The sequence below is a fragment of the Polypterus senegalus genome, chromosome 10, assembly GCF_016835505.1.
Source record: "Polypterus senegalus isolate Bchr_013 chromosome 10, ASM1683550v1, whole genome shotgun sequence".
In the NCBI taxonomy this organism is placed as follows: Eukaryota; Metazoa; Chordata; class Cladistia; order Polypteriformes; family Polypteridae; genus Polypterus; species Polypterus senegalus.
Genome location: NC_053163.1, coordinates 5,016,638 through 5,031,819, shown reverse-complemented (window position 1 = coordinate 5,031,819; position 15,182 = coordinate 5,016,638). Strand labels below are relative to the sequence as shown.

Genomic DNA, 15,182 nt, shown 5'->3' with positions numbered 1-15,182 from the left:
TGTAGACCCCTAGTCCCGTCCAAATCGACATACAGCTAAAATTCTGTCATTTCAGTGATTCGAATGGGACTAAAATGACAAAAGTACTCCAGCAATAATCACTTTATACCCTGTGCCTGACGTGGCTACCATTGGTTTACTCCTCGTTGTGTGCACTGAATAGTGGGGGGGCAGTGAGGTGGGAGGCGTTATATCCTCTCGGGGGTCTGAAGGTGCAACGATATACACAATTTATACAGAAAAGCAGGGGGTGTAGAGCTGGAGGTGTGAACGATGTATTGTTCTTATAAATAGGGGTTGTCATTGAAGTCTGAACTGACAGTACGCATAAATTAAGTAGGGAGATGAGGAAATGCTGGCGCAGGGTTCCGGTGCCCACCCGCACCACTCCAAACAATAATCCCGTCTGAATGGGGCTTAAGAGAGGAGGCGTCACCCTGAGTGAATTCCTGAGCAGAAAGAAGAATCGCATCTCCTTGACGTCCCTCACCATACGTAATACCCAAACACTAACTGCGCTTTGTGTCCCGCTACACGTCACCCATGTTTCCTTATTGGGACCTGACAGTATAAGCTCTGGGGGTGGGATCTAGTGTTAATGAAATCTTTTCCATCCAATAAAATGGAGGGACTGCAGGGCTCTGATTGAACCGTTTCATTCACTTAGTGGCCAGCAGGAGGAGGAAGGGCACCAACCTTTGGAAGAAGGCGGTGAGGCTCAGAAATGACAGTTCACCCAAGCCAGAGGAGATGCTGGCAAACACCACACCTGAAATAACAGAAGAACACAATGCTAGTGGGACCACCGTCCTCTCCCTTGGTCTTTTCAGCTTTGTGACAGACTTACCGAACAGGCTCATCCATACGCCCGTGGAAAAAGAAACGATGAGAAAGCTGGCGGCGGCCGTGAAGATGCATATCAGCACCCGGAAACTGCAAAACAGACACCATCAGTATGATGGCCTTTGGGTTCCCACAGTGTCTGTCGCGGTCTTTACTCACCCGTATGGAATGAGGTGGATGTAAAAGGGGGCCGTCAACTTGATCAGCAGCGTAGGGAGAATGTCGGCCAGCAGCACCGCCTGAAATCACACAAAGGTGGCATGGAAGGTCAGCAGAAGGGGCTCAGTGAGAGGAGAGGCTAGTAGAGGAAATGGACGGGTAGTGGGGGGCTTACCGCTGTGGACAGGCTGTTGCAGTCGTACCGGCTGCTGTTGCTGGAATTCTGCGTGGGGATGGGGGCCGGTGTCTAAAAGAGAGAAGATGTACAGAGGTAGATGGTGTGAACAGTCTGGTCATCTCATGGGCAGGACAAGTGGACAGAGAGGCCTCCTGAAGTGAAGCACATCGAGATGACTCAGACACAGAAGCGGGCAGACAGACAGACTTCAAACCGAGGACTTGAAGGCCACCAGGAAGAGAACAGGCTAGTGGACAAGTTAGTGAGGACAGTCAGGAGGACTTGAAACACATTTCATCACCACAAGGATGGGATGAGTGGACTTACTGAGATGAAGCACGTTGAGGTAAAGTCGGGCACAGAGAGAAGCAGACAGACAGGGAAACTTCAAACTGAGGAATGGATGGGGAGTGGAGAGGTTAGTGTGGACAGTCTGGAGGGAAGAGCATAAAAACAGGACATTCACAGTTTCATGGACAAAGATGGATGCATGCAGAGATGAAGTCGGGCGCACAGAGAAGCAGACAGACAGGGGAACTTCAAACTGAGGAATGAAAGGAGAATGGAGAGGTTAGTGTGGACAGTCTGGAGGACTAAAGTGAGCATGAAAACGGGACGTGCACAGTTTCATTGACAGACATGGACACATGCAGAGATGAAGTTGGGCACAGGGAGAAGCAGAAAGAAAGCTGAACTTCCAACTTAGGAACTGAAGGCCTTCAGGAATTGACAGGAGCACAGGCTGAGTGGACAGATTTTTGTGTGGTGATCCACCAAGCATCTCCTAAAACGTAACCGACTGATGATGTTGTTGCCTGGGGTCGGCCGCTGCCATTTTTAATTGAGTAAGCCAGGGGTGTCCAACTCTGGTCCTGGTGGCCCGCAGTGGCTGCAGGTTTTCATTCTCACCCTTTTCCTAATTAGTTTTCACTGCTAATTAACTCCTTTACCCTTCATTTTAATAGCCCTGTTTTAAGGATTCAGTCCTCTCAATTGACTTGTCTCTTCATTAAATGGCAGCCAAACAGAAATGAGACGTGAGACGAGTCGACAGGGGACCAGATAAACTGGGACTTCAAACTCCAACCAGTTTCTTCATGAGAAGCCGATTCTTGCTGTTCATTAAAACCATTATTGAATATCAGGACTTGTTGCTGCTGTCACTCTGTTGAAGACCATCGTCAAGATGTTTTGGTGACCTGAGGAGACCAACATGACCGAGACCCTCAACTTTCTTTTTTTTTTCTCATGGACCCTTGTGAGGTGACTGTGTGCAGAGGGTGCAGACCTTTAAATATCTGGGTGTGCAGCTGGATGACAGATTGGACTGGACTGCCAATACTGATGTGCTCTATGTAAGAAAGGTCAGAGCAGACTATACTTTCTGAGAAGGTTGGCATCCTTCAATATCTGCAGTAAGATGCTGCAGATGTTCTACCAGACGGTTGTGGCGAGTGCCCTCTTCTACGCGGTGGTGTGCTGGGGTGGCAGCATAAAGATGAAAGACGCCTCACGCCTGGACAAACTTGTTAAGAAGGCAGGCTCTATTGTAGGATTAAAGTTGGACAGTTTAACATCTGTGGCAGAGCGACGGGCACTAAGCAAACTCCTGTCAATCATTAAGAGTCCACTGCATCCACTAAACCGTGTCATCTCCAGACAGAGGAGTAGCTTCAGTGACAGACTTTTGTCACCGTCCTGCTCCACTGACAGACTGAGGAGACCCCACACTATGCGACTCTTCAATTCCACCCGGGGGAGTAAATGCTAACATTACTCAAAGTTATTGTCTGCTTATTTTATTTATTTATTTATTTTTTTCATTTTTATTACTATTTAATTTAATATTGTTTCTTTGTATCAGTATACTGCTGCTGGATTATGTGAATTTCCCCTTGGGGTTAATAAAGTATCTATCTATCTATTTTCAGGTGATCTGCTCATGATGTGTCTCATTATTGTTTGGCTTTTTATTAAGGAAAAAGAAACAACTAAGGGGGTCCGAGTCCCGTCAATTAAAACAAAGACAAAACAGCAGCAAAAACGGCTCACTAAATAAGAAGTCCTGCGGCCCACCAGGACTGGAGCTGGACACCCCTGGAGTAAGCCAACACTAGAGTTCCATGATTCGGGTAATTCTCAGTTTGGCCACAAGGTGTCCTCATTGTTACCAGTTACACACCATGACTTGCACAACAGCACGTTGGTCATATTTATACAAACACACAGACGGACGAATTGGAGGCCGTGAAGAAATCAATATTGCCAGGTTGGCAGTCCTAAATGAACAGAGTCCAACAGAGCGATAAAGTGCAAAAGATTCACAAACGGCAAGCTGAGTAGTCCACCTGAGTAAGAACGTTCTGCCAAAGCTGCTAGCACAAGTGTTAAACGCTCGTCTCACCAGATTTTAATCATTGACACTTTTGGATACCAAAAACAAAAATGCAGAATGTGCCTTTGTATTCAATTTAAGGGACCACACAGCAGTGGAGCCACTTAGGGTGACTGACAGGCTAAGTGACGTCAAATTAGCAAAGGAGGGGCAAGAGGACTAGAACACTGAAAAGCAGCCCTGAGGACAAGCCACGCTTACACATAAGGGGAATGGGACCCTGAGAAAGGCCAAGGTGGGCAGGTCACTGTGAACATTCGGGATGGAGGTGACAACCACAATGGGAGGTCCATGTGGACACCTGGGATGAACAGAAAACTGCACAACAGTCTCTCGGAACAGGTGCTTGTGGACGTCTTAAGGGAGGACCAGAACATTAAGAGACACGACTGCAGTGAGGACCAACCAGAAGGACAGTGACATTAATATGAAAAGGCCACTTAGGCAACGGTGGACCACTTAGGACATTTCAAGACATCCACATAGAAAAGATGTTTGGCAGAAAACCCGATGGCCCAGCGTTGAAAGACCAGAAGATAAGGACAGCCACATTGAGATACTGTGAAGGGTCCATGTGGGAAGGTTAGCGTGATCACACAGAATGGAGGTCCGCATACACCTGGGAAGAATGGATCACTGAGAAACATTTTGACAAATAAGTGCTTATGGACATCTTAGCACGGACAGAAGGGAGGACCAGGATGTTATGGGACATGAATGCAGTGAAGACAGCCAGAAAGACGGTTAGGGTAAGAACTGCACATGTGGGCGGACAGGAAAGAAGTGATGTCCTCACTTGGAAGATCTGAGACACTAAAAAAAAAAAAGAAAACCCCAAGAACAGGTCAGTGTGGCCACAAAGATGGGCCCACCTGGAGGGGCTGGAGGAACGGGCCACAGAGAAGCCAACTGCTTACAGGACGAGTGCTGTTGCTGCCTGCCTCCTGCTTGCTCAGGATGTCGTGTGCGGCGCTCAGCATGATGACGTAGGCGAAGTTGTTACACAGACCGAGAATCCTAAAAGAGGAAGAAGAAGAAGAAGAAGAAGAGTGGAGCGGGAGCAGAATGTCATGGGGGTGGGGGTGGGGGAGCAGTGTTACTACAGACTGGCATGGCGGGATGAGGCTGCCACACATCCAGAAGCGGTGTCACTTACCAAAAGCCAGTCAAGTTCCTCCACTTGGTCACCCGCTCTGTAAGTAAAGACAAGAAATAAGAAAGTTGAAGTGACGTGAAATAAATTGATTTGCATAAAAAAATTGATACAACAACAAAAAAATAAAAAAGTGATCTGGAAATACAGGACCCCCCACCCCACCCGACCCATCAACCCCATCAAGGTGCCCGGGCTCCAGCTGCCATTTTTAAGCTTCATGTGATGCTACTCTGTTTGGATAGAAACTATGGAGGCAGAGTGGGAGGAACTTATGGACAACTCGCATGCCCCCAAGACCCCCCAACTCACAAAGTAAGTCTGAGCTATTATTTATTAAGAAGCCCTGCTGCTCACGTTGATGTAAACAAAGCCTGGCAAGCAAGGTTCAGGATTTGGAGCCACCTGGCACCCACACTTGGGGCAGGACTTGAATTAGGGTCTCAGCGGAGTGAAATAAGTGCGCTTTAGCCTGACTTATGTATATAAAGATACCCTGAATTTAGTCTGACTTTCCTCACTTTAAATTTACTTTTCATATAACCAAAGCCTGGCACACAGGGTCTAGCAACTGAGGCCACCAGGCACCCATACTAGAGGGGGAGCTTGAATTAGGGTCTCAGTGGGGTGAAGTAAGTGAAATTTAGCCTAATGTATTTATGTTAGTTAGACTAAGTTTAGCCTGACTTTCCTAACTTAATTATTGACGTAACCAAAACCTGACATTCGGGGTTCAGCATTTGGGGCCACCAGACACCCATACTTGGGGGGCGGGGGGGGGGGCTTGAATTAGGGTCTTGGTGGGGTGAACTGAATGCACTTTAGCCTGACTTATTTAACTAAGTTAGCCCGAGTTTACTCTGGTGTTCCTCACGTTAGGCCCAACTTTGCAAGCAAAGCCTGGCACACAGTTTTAACCAATTGAGGAAAACCTCAAGGCATCCGTACTGGAGGGGGAGCTTGAGTTAGGGTCTCAGTGGGGTGAAGTAAATGAAATTTAGCCTAACTTATTTAGTTTACTTAGCATTAGCTTAACCTGACTTTCCTCACATTGTAACCAAAGCCTGGCCTCCAAAGTTCAGCAGCAGAGACCACCAGTCACCCATACTGGATATTGAGCTTGAATTAGGGTCTCAGTGGGGTGAAGTAAGTACACTTTAGCCTAACATATTTATGTTAGTTAGACTAAGTTTAGCCTGACTTTCCTAACTTAAAACCTAACTTAATTATTGATGTAACCAAAGCCTGGCAGGAGGAACTCAGGGTTCAGCATTTGGGGCCACCAGACAGCCATATTAGGGGGAGGACTTGAATTAGGGTCTCAGTGGGCTGAACTGAATGCAGTTTAGCCTGAATTGTTTAGCTAAGTTAGCTTGAGTTTACTCTGACTTTCCTCGCTTTATGCTCAACTTTGTAAGCAAAGCCTGGCACTTAGGGTTTAACATTTAGGGCCACCTGGCACCCACACTGGGCAGGAGGACTTGAATTAGGGTCTCAGTGGGGCAAAGTGAGAGCTCTTTAGCCTGAGTTGTTTAACTAAGTTAGCCTGAGTTTACTGTGACTTTCCTCACTTTAAGGCCAGCTTTGTAACCAAGGCCTGGCACCCAGGGTTCAACATTTGGGCCCACCAGGCACTCATACTGAAGGGAGAGCTTGAATTAAGGTCTCAGTGGGGTGAAGTAAGTGAAATTTAGCCAAACTTGTTTAGGTTAGTCATCTTAAATTTAGCCTGATATTCCGAACTTTAAGCGTAAATTTAGCTTAACTAACCACATCGATGTAAGCACAGCCTGGCACCCAGGGTTCATCATTCAGGTCACTGGGTACCAATAGGGGAGGGGAGTATCAATGGTGTGAAGTAAGTACGCTTTAGATTAGCTTATTTATGTAAACTAGCCCAAATTTAGCCTGAGGTTCTTAACTTTTAAGTTTGCCTTACTGATACAACCAAAGCCAGGCATGCAGGGCCCAGCATTTGGGGACACCGGGTGGCCATACTAGAAGGTAAAATTAAATGAGGGTCTCAACACAGTAAAGTACTGTGAGTGCACTTTAACCCAACCTATTTTTTACTTCACATCTTTGTGTGTTGGGAGTAACTGAGAAAATATCAGAAGTGGGCATTACCTGAAGGCTCCTGGATAGGCACACGGTGGAGATCACCTTCATGATCTGGAGACACAAAGAAAGACAGAAGGGGGATTAGTGAAAAGCCAAGAGGGGATTTTCTTTGTGTGTGTGTTTTGTTTTTAATCTTAAAATGGTTTAAGAGGCCATGTGTCTATGTGTGTGAGGGCTCAAGATTATGGATCAGCTGGCATGTTTTGCAGATATAGCCTTCAAGGAGGACTAACTTGTCCGTGCCACCCTCCAAAACGTCCAACATTCAACAGGACTTGCATTATTCTGGACTCAATAAGGCTGATCATTCTGATCAGAATTGAGTTGTCACTTTACCAGGGACACAGACAGTTGAACTATGAAACCAAATGTCTTGTACCTGTCTTGGAAATGGCAGCTGTGGGTGTATGCGTTTGGAGAATGCTGAACTGGCATCCTGCCCAGGGTTGGGTGCAGATTGCCACTCAGTTCTGTCAGAATAACCCGGGACTACGTGCACAGCTAAACTGGCATATACGAGTTTGGCAGATCGACGATATTTACACTGAGAACTCCATTAGACGTCCTTTCCATTCCCCCGAATACACTGCGACTGTCCCTTGCCGCATCAGCACTTCCACTCACCACCACTGGAGAGCCTCGAGCGCGAGGGACGCAGACACTACACGCTGATTGGTTAATCGAATTTGAGTGACACGGAATTTCTCCAATCGACGTTACGAGAGAGGCCAGTAAAGTTTTGTCAACACAGCTTTTTTCGTGAAGCCGGTTTAAAATTCACGTGATTGTTTTTTTTTCACTCGTTTTTGCTCACACAACACGGACACGAAACCCGACTTTCAATCACATGTTTGTTTAAAACACTGAAGCAGGACGAATGTATGCCTGGATTGGAAACCATTACGCTTCCATAAATATGGAACAGCTGTCGGAGTAGCTGCGCACTAAACTACCATTAAGTGCATTTTTACTGAAAGCAAGAAGCAGATAAACTGAAGACTTTCTGTTCCGTTTAGAATGTCGATCCCCTTCATAGTGTAAAACGCGTTTACTTGATTTTAAAGCGCCGTTTGGCTCGGCAGCGCAGTGTTTCCAGCCGGACACCTCTACACGGACACCTTACCCGCTCCCCAGACTCATCTCCATGGCAACCTTACCTGAGTCAGTGTCCATTGCGGATGGCGAGTGATGCGGTGCAAGCCGACGAGCGCACACCTCCTTGAACCCGTGCTCGTGCAGCTAATAATGATCACTCCGCCGCAGCTGACAGCTCACTTCCTTGTTTATGGCGGTAAAGGGAGGCGGTGCCCATGTGAAACCCATCCCCGGGGGTTGGCGTAGAGTAGTTCCGTGTCGCACTTGCGCACATCGTCGATGGAGCTGCGCTGTGAGGAGCAGGCGACGTGAAGACATCGAGAAGATTATTATTATTATTATTATTATTATTATTATTATTATTATTATTATTATTAAGTCGGTGCCATAGAAAGGGCAAAAAAGAGTCAATTAAAGAACTCAGACATTTCATACAGTCTTCTTCCTTCTGCTAAATGATACAGGGTCGCTGCAAAAATCAACCAATCAATGAAATAGGAAAAAAAAACTAAGGAAGTGAAAAGATGTCACATCTAGCCATTCAGTCTTGTTTTCTTTATTGTATGATTTATTGACTTATCCAGAAATTTGTTTTTATTAAGCTTATTTTGGCAGATTTCTAGTTACTGTACTTGCAGAATACAGTGCATCCGGAAAGTATTCACAGCGCGTCACTTTTTCCACATTTTGTTATGTCACAGCCTTATTCCAAAGTGGATTAAATTCATTTTTTTCTACACACAACACCCCATAATGACAACGTGAAAAAAGTTTACTTGAGGTTTTTGCAAATTTATTAAAAATACAAAAACTGAGAAATCCCATGTCCATAAGTATTCACAGCCTTTGCTCAATACTTTGTCGATGCCCCTTTGGCAGCAATTCCAGCCTCAAATCTTTTTGAATATGATGCCACAAGCTTGGCACACCTATCCTTGGCCAGTTTGGCCCATTCCTCTTTGCAGCACCTCTCAAGCTCCATCAGGTTGGATGGGAAGCGTCGGTGCACAGCCATTTTAAGATCTCTCCAGAGATGTTCAATCGGATTCAAGTCTGGGCCACTCAAGGACATTCACAGAGTTGTCCTGAAGCCACTCCTTTGATATCTTGGCTGTGTGCTGAGGGTCGTTGTCCTGCTGAAAGATGAACCGTCGCCCCAGTCTGAGGTCAAGAGCGCTCTGGAGCAGGTTTTCATCCAGGATGTCTCTGTACATTGCTGCAGTCATCTTTCCCTTTATCCTGACTAGTCTCCCACTTCCTGATGCTGCCACCACCATGCTTCACTGTAGGGATGGTATTGGCCTGGTGATGAGCGGTGCCTGGTTTCCTCCAAACGTGACGCCTGGCATTCACACCAAAGAGTTCAATCTTTGTCTTATCAGACCAGAGAATTTTGTTTCTCATGGTCTTCAGGTGCCTTTTGTCAAACTCCAGGCGGGCTGCCATGTGCCTTTTACTAAGGAGTGGCTTCTGTCTGGCCACTCTACCATACAGGCCTGATTGGTGGATTGCTGCAGAGATGGTTGTCCTTCTGGAAGGTTCTCCTTTCTCCACAGAGGACCTCTGGAGCTCTGACAGAGTGACCATCGGGTTCTTGGTCACCTCCCTGACTAAGGCCCTTCTCCCCAGATCGCTCAGTTTAGATGGCCAGCCAGCTCTAGGAAGAATCCTGGTGGTTTCGAACTTCTTCCACTTACAGATGATGGAGGCCACTGTGCTCATTGGGACCTTTAAAGCAGCAGAAATGTTTCTGTAACCTTCCCCAGATTTGTGCCTCGAGACAATCCTCTCTCGGAGGTCTACAGACAATTCCTTTGACTTCATGCTTGGTTTGTGCTCTGACATGAACTGTCAACTGTGGGACCTTCTATAGACAGGTGTGTGCCTTTCAAATCATGTCCAGTCAACTGAATTGACCACAGGTGGACTCCAATTAAACATCTCAAGGATGATCAGGGGACACAGGATGGACCGGAGCTCAATTTGGAGCTTCATGGCAAAGGCTGTGAATACTTATGTACATGTGCTTTATCAATTTTTTTATTTTTAATAAATTTGCAAAAATCTCAAGTAAACTTTTTCCCATTGTCATTATGGGGTGTTGTGTGTAGAATTCTGAGGAAAAATAATGAATCCATTTTGGAATAAGGCTGTGACATAACAAAATGAGGACAAAGTGATGAAGCGCTGTGAATACTTTCCGGATGCACTGTAGATAGCAAAACAACTACGTGTGAGGGTTAAGATCACAAAACACATTTTGTGAGATCCTGAAATGACTTAGTGTAGAATTTCCTGTCCTGGCAGTGGGGATGCATTTGAGAAATCTGAAAATGGACTGGAAACTCGTGTTGAGATTTCTGAAATGTATCTGAGAAATCGTGAATTATACTGTAGAGATCTGACAATGCTATTCAGATACCTTGACATAAGTTCGTTTTTTTTTAAAGATCTGTTCAAATGCATTTGAGAGATCTTGAAATACATTTGTTTATACCTGCAATGGATAGTCGACCCGTTTTAAGATGTCATGAAAGGCATTTGCATTTTTCAAATGGACAGGAAGCTATTTTGAGCTCTCTGCACATGTATCTCGGACTGTGGATATCAGAACATCTTGAAATGTGTTAATGTATTCTGTAAATGCCAAGATGGATAGACTGGCATCCTGACCAGGAAGGTTGGTGGACAGACATCCCGTCTGAATTTGTCTGCAGCACCTGTCCTGGCTGGGAAAAAATGGACGGACAGGGAAGGACGGTCTCTGGGGTCTGTTTGATCCCCCACTACGCTAGGTGGCAGCTTCCCTCTGGTGGAGCTTTCATTCACGTGCCTGCAAGGCACCTTGGGAAATGTAGTCTTGGTGAGTAGCCCCATTGGAGTGTGTGGGTTCCACCAGAGTGTTTGGGCTGTAAGAAAGGTGCACACCTGGAAAGAAGTTCCACTTGACCTGGAAGTGCTGCCAGGCTGTAGTCATTTGACACCAGAAGTTCCCTCGAGTCTGGCATAAGGGAAGCCACCCGGTCTCATCCAGGTGAGTTGAGTCGGGAGGAGGTGGGCAGAGAGATGGAGGGTTTGTTGTGGAGAGACGTCTGTGTGTTGGAGGATCATAACCCATGTGAGGTGTTTTTGTCAAATAAACGTCACTTTATTGAAGCTCTTGACTGTGTGGCTGCACTGGTGTCAGGAGTCGGTGGCTCTGGGTGCCCCCTAGCGTCCACACATAACTTAACATGTCTTAAAATCCATCCATCCATCCATTATCCAACCCGCTATATCCTAACAACAGGGTCACGGGAGTCTGCTGGAGCCAATCCCAGCCAACACAGGGCACAAGGCAGGAAATAAACCCCGGGCACGGCGCCAGTCCACCACAGGGCACACACTAGGGACAATTTAGAATCGCCAATACACCTCACCTACATGTCTTTGGACTGCGGGAGGAAACCCACGCAGACACGGGGAGAAGATGGAAACTCCACGCAGGGAGGACCCAGGAAGCGAACCCAGATGGGTCTCCTAACTGCGAGGCAGCAGCACTACTCACTGCGCCACCGTGCCACCATGATCTGTGTGTGTGTGTGTGTGTGTGTGTGTGTGTGTGTGTGTGTGTGTGTGTGTGTGTGTGTGTGTGTGTGTCTGTCCGGTCCCTCAATGCAATCTGATTGGTCAGTAAGGCTTTGGTGATACGATTGAAAGAGCAAGTGTCAGCCAGCAGTAGCAGTTAATGGCCCTTAGAAGATTCATTTGTATTTCTCCTTCACGCGTTTTCTTCCATTTTCTGTCCCAGCGCAGCTCTGTTTTTGCTGCTCCGGTGATTCACGTCTCCGTCCCCCTGCTGACGCTCACCTGCGTGGATCCTCTCCGCTCCGAGTCGCTGTATCTTTTTCCAAGGGACGTTTGCTGCTTCGTCTTTTCTACAGCAGGTGGTCCACTCCGTCCATTCATTTGACAGCTCGAGTCCTGAGCTTGCTGACGGGCCAAGTGATGTCAGCGACTCCCAGTTGCTGCTTCTCGGTTTGCTGTCATGAGGTCTGCTGTGTCCGGCATTCCGATGACCGACTGCTTTGCTGAGCCGCAGTGTCAGCTTTCTTGTGGCTTTCAGATTTTTCCGTTCCCACATCGTGATAAGCGGGTATGGGGGGGTGGATGGAGTTGAAAGAAGAAGAAGAAAAAGTTCTGAGGAGAGATGCGGAGACAACTTTGTAACATGCACTCATCAACATACACCTACTGTAAGTGCATTTGTTATACTAATTAGGTTCTTGCACGGTGCCTGACACTCAAATAGCAACTTTCACAGCAGCCGCCATTTCCAGGTACAGAACAGTCCTTGCTGTATTTCAATAATCTGAGCTCTGCTTGGCCAGGGGCATATTTATTATCACATAGCGTGTTGGCGGTCAAGACAGACAGTAAGCCACATACTATAATTATATACGGTGGGTGAAGGGTCTCACTCAGGGTCACACAATGAGTCACCGGGGCTTTACGCTGTCACGCTTTCTACAAGTTAGTGCCGTTAAGCTTCAAAGGGTAAATGTGAAGACTAAAACTCTTAGGGCGGGTGACATGTCCCATGTCATAAAAGGTCCTTTACTGCACTGCTTGACTCAACCAAGGCGTGGGTGCCACCACTAAGATAAAAGGACATCCAGAGCTGCATGGGAAGGCTGCACACAACTCAGACGTGCCAGGGGACACACTGCCTCAGATCAAATGTCCCCCGCTGGGTTCAGCCAATCAGCTTAACAGACCAAATGTCCCCAGCCGGGTTCCATCTTAACAGACCGAATGTCCCCAGCCGGGTTCAGCCAATCAGCTTATCTGCTCTTCATACTGCCACCTACAGGCTGGGCAGACTGCACATGGTGACCGTGGAGTAGGACCGCCATGTCCTCTTGCTCCCCATCACCATTTGATAGGCAGACCACATCTCTGCATCTTCAGGCTATTTGTGTGCCCTTCAGATATTCTGTGTGTACACTCGTCACATATTCGGTCCTCTTTGTCATCTGTCTGTTCATCTGTACACCTGTCACCTGTGCTGTCCTCCTTGTCACTTTTCTGTCCTTCCGTCTGAACACTCTAGATATGCTGTTCACTTTGTCACTCTTTGTCACTCTCCACCTATGCACTCTTTACATATTCTGTCCTCCATGTTAACCCTTCCATCTGTCCACTTGTCACATATTCTGACTTTCTTGTCACCTGTCTGTCCATCTGTCCACTTGCCACATATTCTGCCCTTTTTGTCACGTGTCTGTCTGTCCATCTGTACACCTGTCACATAGTCGGTCCCTCATGTCACCTGTCTGTCTGTCCCCTTTGTCAGCCTGTGTCTGGATGTCCTTCTGTGCTCTTTACTCTCTGCACACATTTTCTCCTCTGTTTGTCACCTTACCTCCGGTCCTTCTGTATGCTCTTTGGATATTCTGTCCCCTTTTGTCACCCTCGATGTGTCTGTCCGTCAGATATTCTGCCCAGCCTCATCCCAGTTGTTGTTAATGGCACCACACTCACTCCCTCCCTCTCTCTTTGACACACACACACACACGTGGGCATTGCAGTAGCAGCAGCCCTGAGTCACCCTTGGCACCCAGTGGCCCGCTGCATGCTAAATTAACTGTCACGGAAATGTATCTTTAGCAGAGCAACTCTTCCTGGTTATAAAGTGTGTGTGTGTGTGTGTGTGTGTTGCACGTCACCATTGCAGACCCCCACATAGAAACCAAAGCAAGCTGGGAGATCAAGAGAAGCACAGGCAGCAGCATAATAAAAGAAATTAAAAGGACAAGAGGACACCAGTGAGGACAAATACACAACGAGAGGGGGACAAACATCGAGAGGCATGACAATGACAAGAGAAACACACACAGAGGTCAGAAAAGCACACAAAACAAAAGTAATTCACTGACAGATGCGTGAAATCACACACACACACACACAGAGCAACAAGCCGATGTGGGCAGACATGTTGAGAAGGAAGGAAAACTGGGCAAAGCAAAGCAGCCACACTAGTGCAAGGGAGGAAATCCGAACAAAGAAAGACGAGCAAAGAGAAAACCACACAAATACACCAACGGGGGATCAAAGCACGAGGACCCTCGCGGCAGATGAATGTAAACTCTGAAGATAATTGTAAAAAGCCTCAGACACACACGGGACAGCAAAACCACACGACGTGACCAACACATGAATGCACGTCTGCAGACAATTCCACACACAAGTCCCAAGAAGTAAAAAAGGGAGAGGAAGACACACAAACCCACACTCAGGAAACAGCCACAATGTCATTGTGACTTAGGAGTTCCAAAGCACGTAAACCCCAGAAATGCCCACTATGGGCGTCAAACCCGGCTTAGTGAGAAAAGGCAATCGGGGAACTTTATAAAACGCAAAACAGTGAAGCTCCGTGGAGCACAAGAGGCAGAAATGGACTTGCTGAGACAATAAGGAAATCCCAAGCAAGAAAAAATCACAAATCCAAAGCGAGGTCCAAACACAGGGCTGAAGGTCAAAAATGCAGAAATATCAAAAAAGCACAGCAGAAACGCAGTAGCTCACTAAGCGCATTGGTAATGGACCACCCGGGACAGTGGGAGACCCCCTGGATTTATGAGGTAGCTGTGATTGACACACATGGACCCTAACAGAGGCAGCTTACAGGAGAGACGAAAAACAAAGTATAATGCAAGTAATCGAGAAAAGCAACACAAACTTAAAGACATGGCACAAAAAGGACATGAAGGAAGACTTGGGGACCCCGGCCAGGGGAGGAACCCCGACTGAAACATGGCAGGAATCAGCCTCACAAAAATATTACAATACGACTTATGACACAGCAGCACAACGACAATCAGGGGCAGACAAACATATGGAGTGATGGACGGCGCACTGGGGTGGGTGTCCTGGCCAGGATGGGGTCAGGTTCTGTACCTGGATGGAAGGCCAGCCCTTCAGTAGCACAAGAAACAAAGTGAAGATTGTCTTGCCTCAAGACGGGCAGAAGATGCCAGCATGGCAGGGGGTACACCGGGCATCCTAGCAGGGTTGGACCAAGGAACGATACTGGTCCTGGGTGGGGGGGACAATGTAGCGGAAGGTGAGTGAGGGGCAACCTTTCATGATTGCTTTCTCCCCCAACACACTAGGTGGCAGTCTCCCTGAGTGACACTATGTGTAGGGACACCTGCAAGGCATGCTGGGAAATGTAGTCCTGTAGGGCAGCCTTGTCG

The 15,182-nt window shown here is 47.2% G+C and overlaps 3 protein-coding genes across 7 annotated transcripts in view; 1 reads left to right on the top strand and 2 right to left on the bottom strand.

The window, feature by feature from the left end:
• Positions 1 to 493, bottom strand: part of fus (FUS RNA binding protein) — a 9,781-nt gene extending 9,288 nt beyond the window's left edge. Inside the window, exon 1 of the mRNA XM_039764678.1 lies at positions 380 to 493. Coding sequence (XP_039620612.1) covers positions 380 to 493 — 114 coding nt within the window. The remainder of the gene's footprint in view (positions 1 to 379) is intronic.
• Positions 7 to 8,166, bottom strand: LOC120536582 (battenin-like). Of its 4 annotated transcripts, none has more exons than XM_039764977.1 (8): positions 8,007 to 8,164; positions 6,856 to 6,900; positions 4,732 to 4,768; positions 4,448 to 4,592; positions 1,178 to 1,249; positions 1,003 to 1,082; positions 848 to 933; positions 7 to 769 (listed from the first exon to the last, which is right to left on the bottom strand). In XM_039764977.1, the coding sequence occupies exons 1-8, from the start codon at positions 8,020 to 8,022 to the stop codon at positions 660 to 662; spliced, it is 591 nt and encodes a 196-aa protein (XP_039620911.1). In that variant the 5' UTR covers positions 8,023 to 8,164; the 3' UTR covers positions 7 to 659. The 4 variants fall into 4 exon arrangements, with proteins under 4 accessions (XP_039620911.1, XP_039620912.1, XP_039620909.1 ...); XM_039764978.1 differs by having other exon boundaries at positions 4,493 to 4,592; positions 8,007 to 8,160; XM_039764975.1 differs by having other exon boundaries at positions 7 to 933; positions 8,007 to 8,166.
• Positions 4,775 to 15,182, top strand: part of si:ch211-136m16.8 — a 41,968-nt gene continuing 31,560 nt past the window's right edge. For both annotated transcript variants that reach the window (XM_039764974.1, XM_039764972.1), the window contains exon 1: positions 4,775 to 5,043. In XM_039764974.1, the coding sequence (XP_039620908.1) occupies positions 4,954 to 5,043 (90 nt within the window). In that variant the 5' untranslated portion in view covers positions 4,775 to 4,953. The remainder of the gene's footprint in view (positions 5,044 to 15,182) is intronic.

What these genes read in the sequence shown, in the direction of transcription:
- LOC120536582 (XM_039764975.1), bottom strand. An exon ending in GCCTATCCAGGAGCCTTCAG is followed by an intron (nt 4,769 to 6,855) that starts GTAATGCCCACT and finishes CTTTACTTACAG; the next exon opens with AGCGGGTGACCAAGTGGAGG. An exon ending in GCAACAGCCTGTCCACAGCG is followed by an intron (nt 1,083 to 1,177) that starts GTAAGCCCCCCA and finishes GTGTGATTTCAG; the next exon opens with GCGGTGCTGCTGGCCGACAT.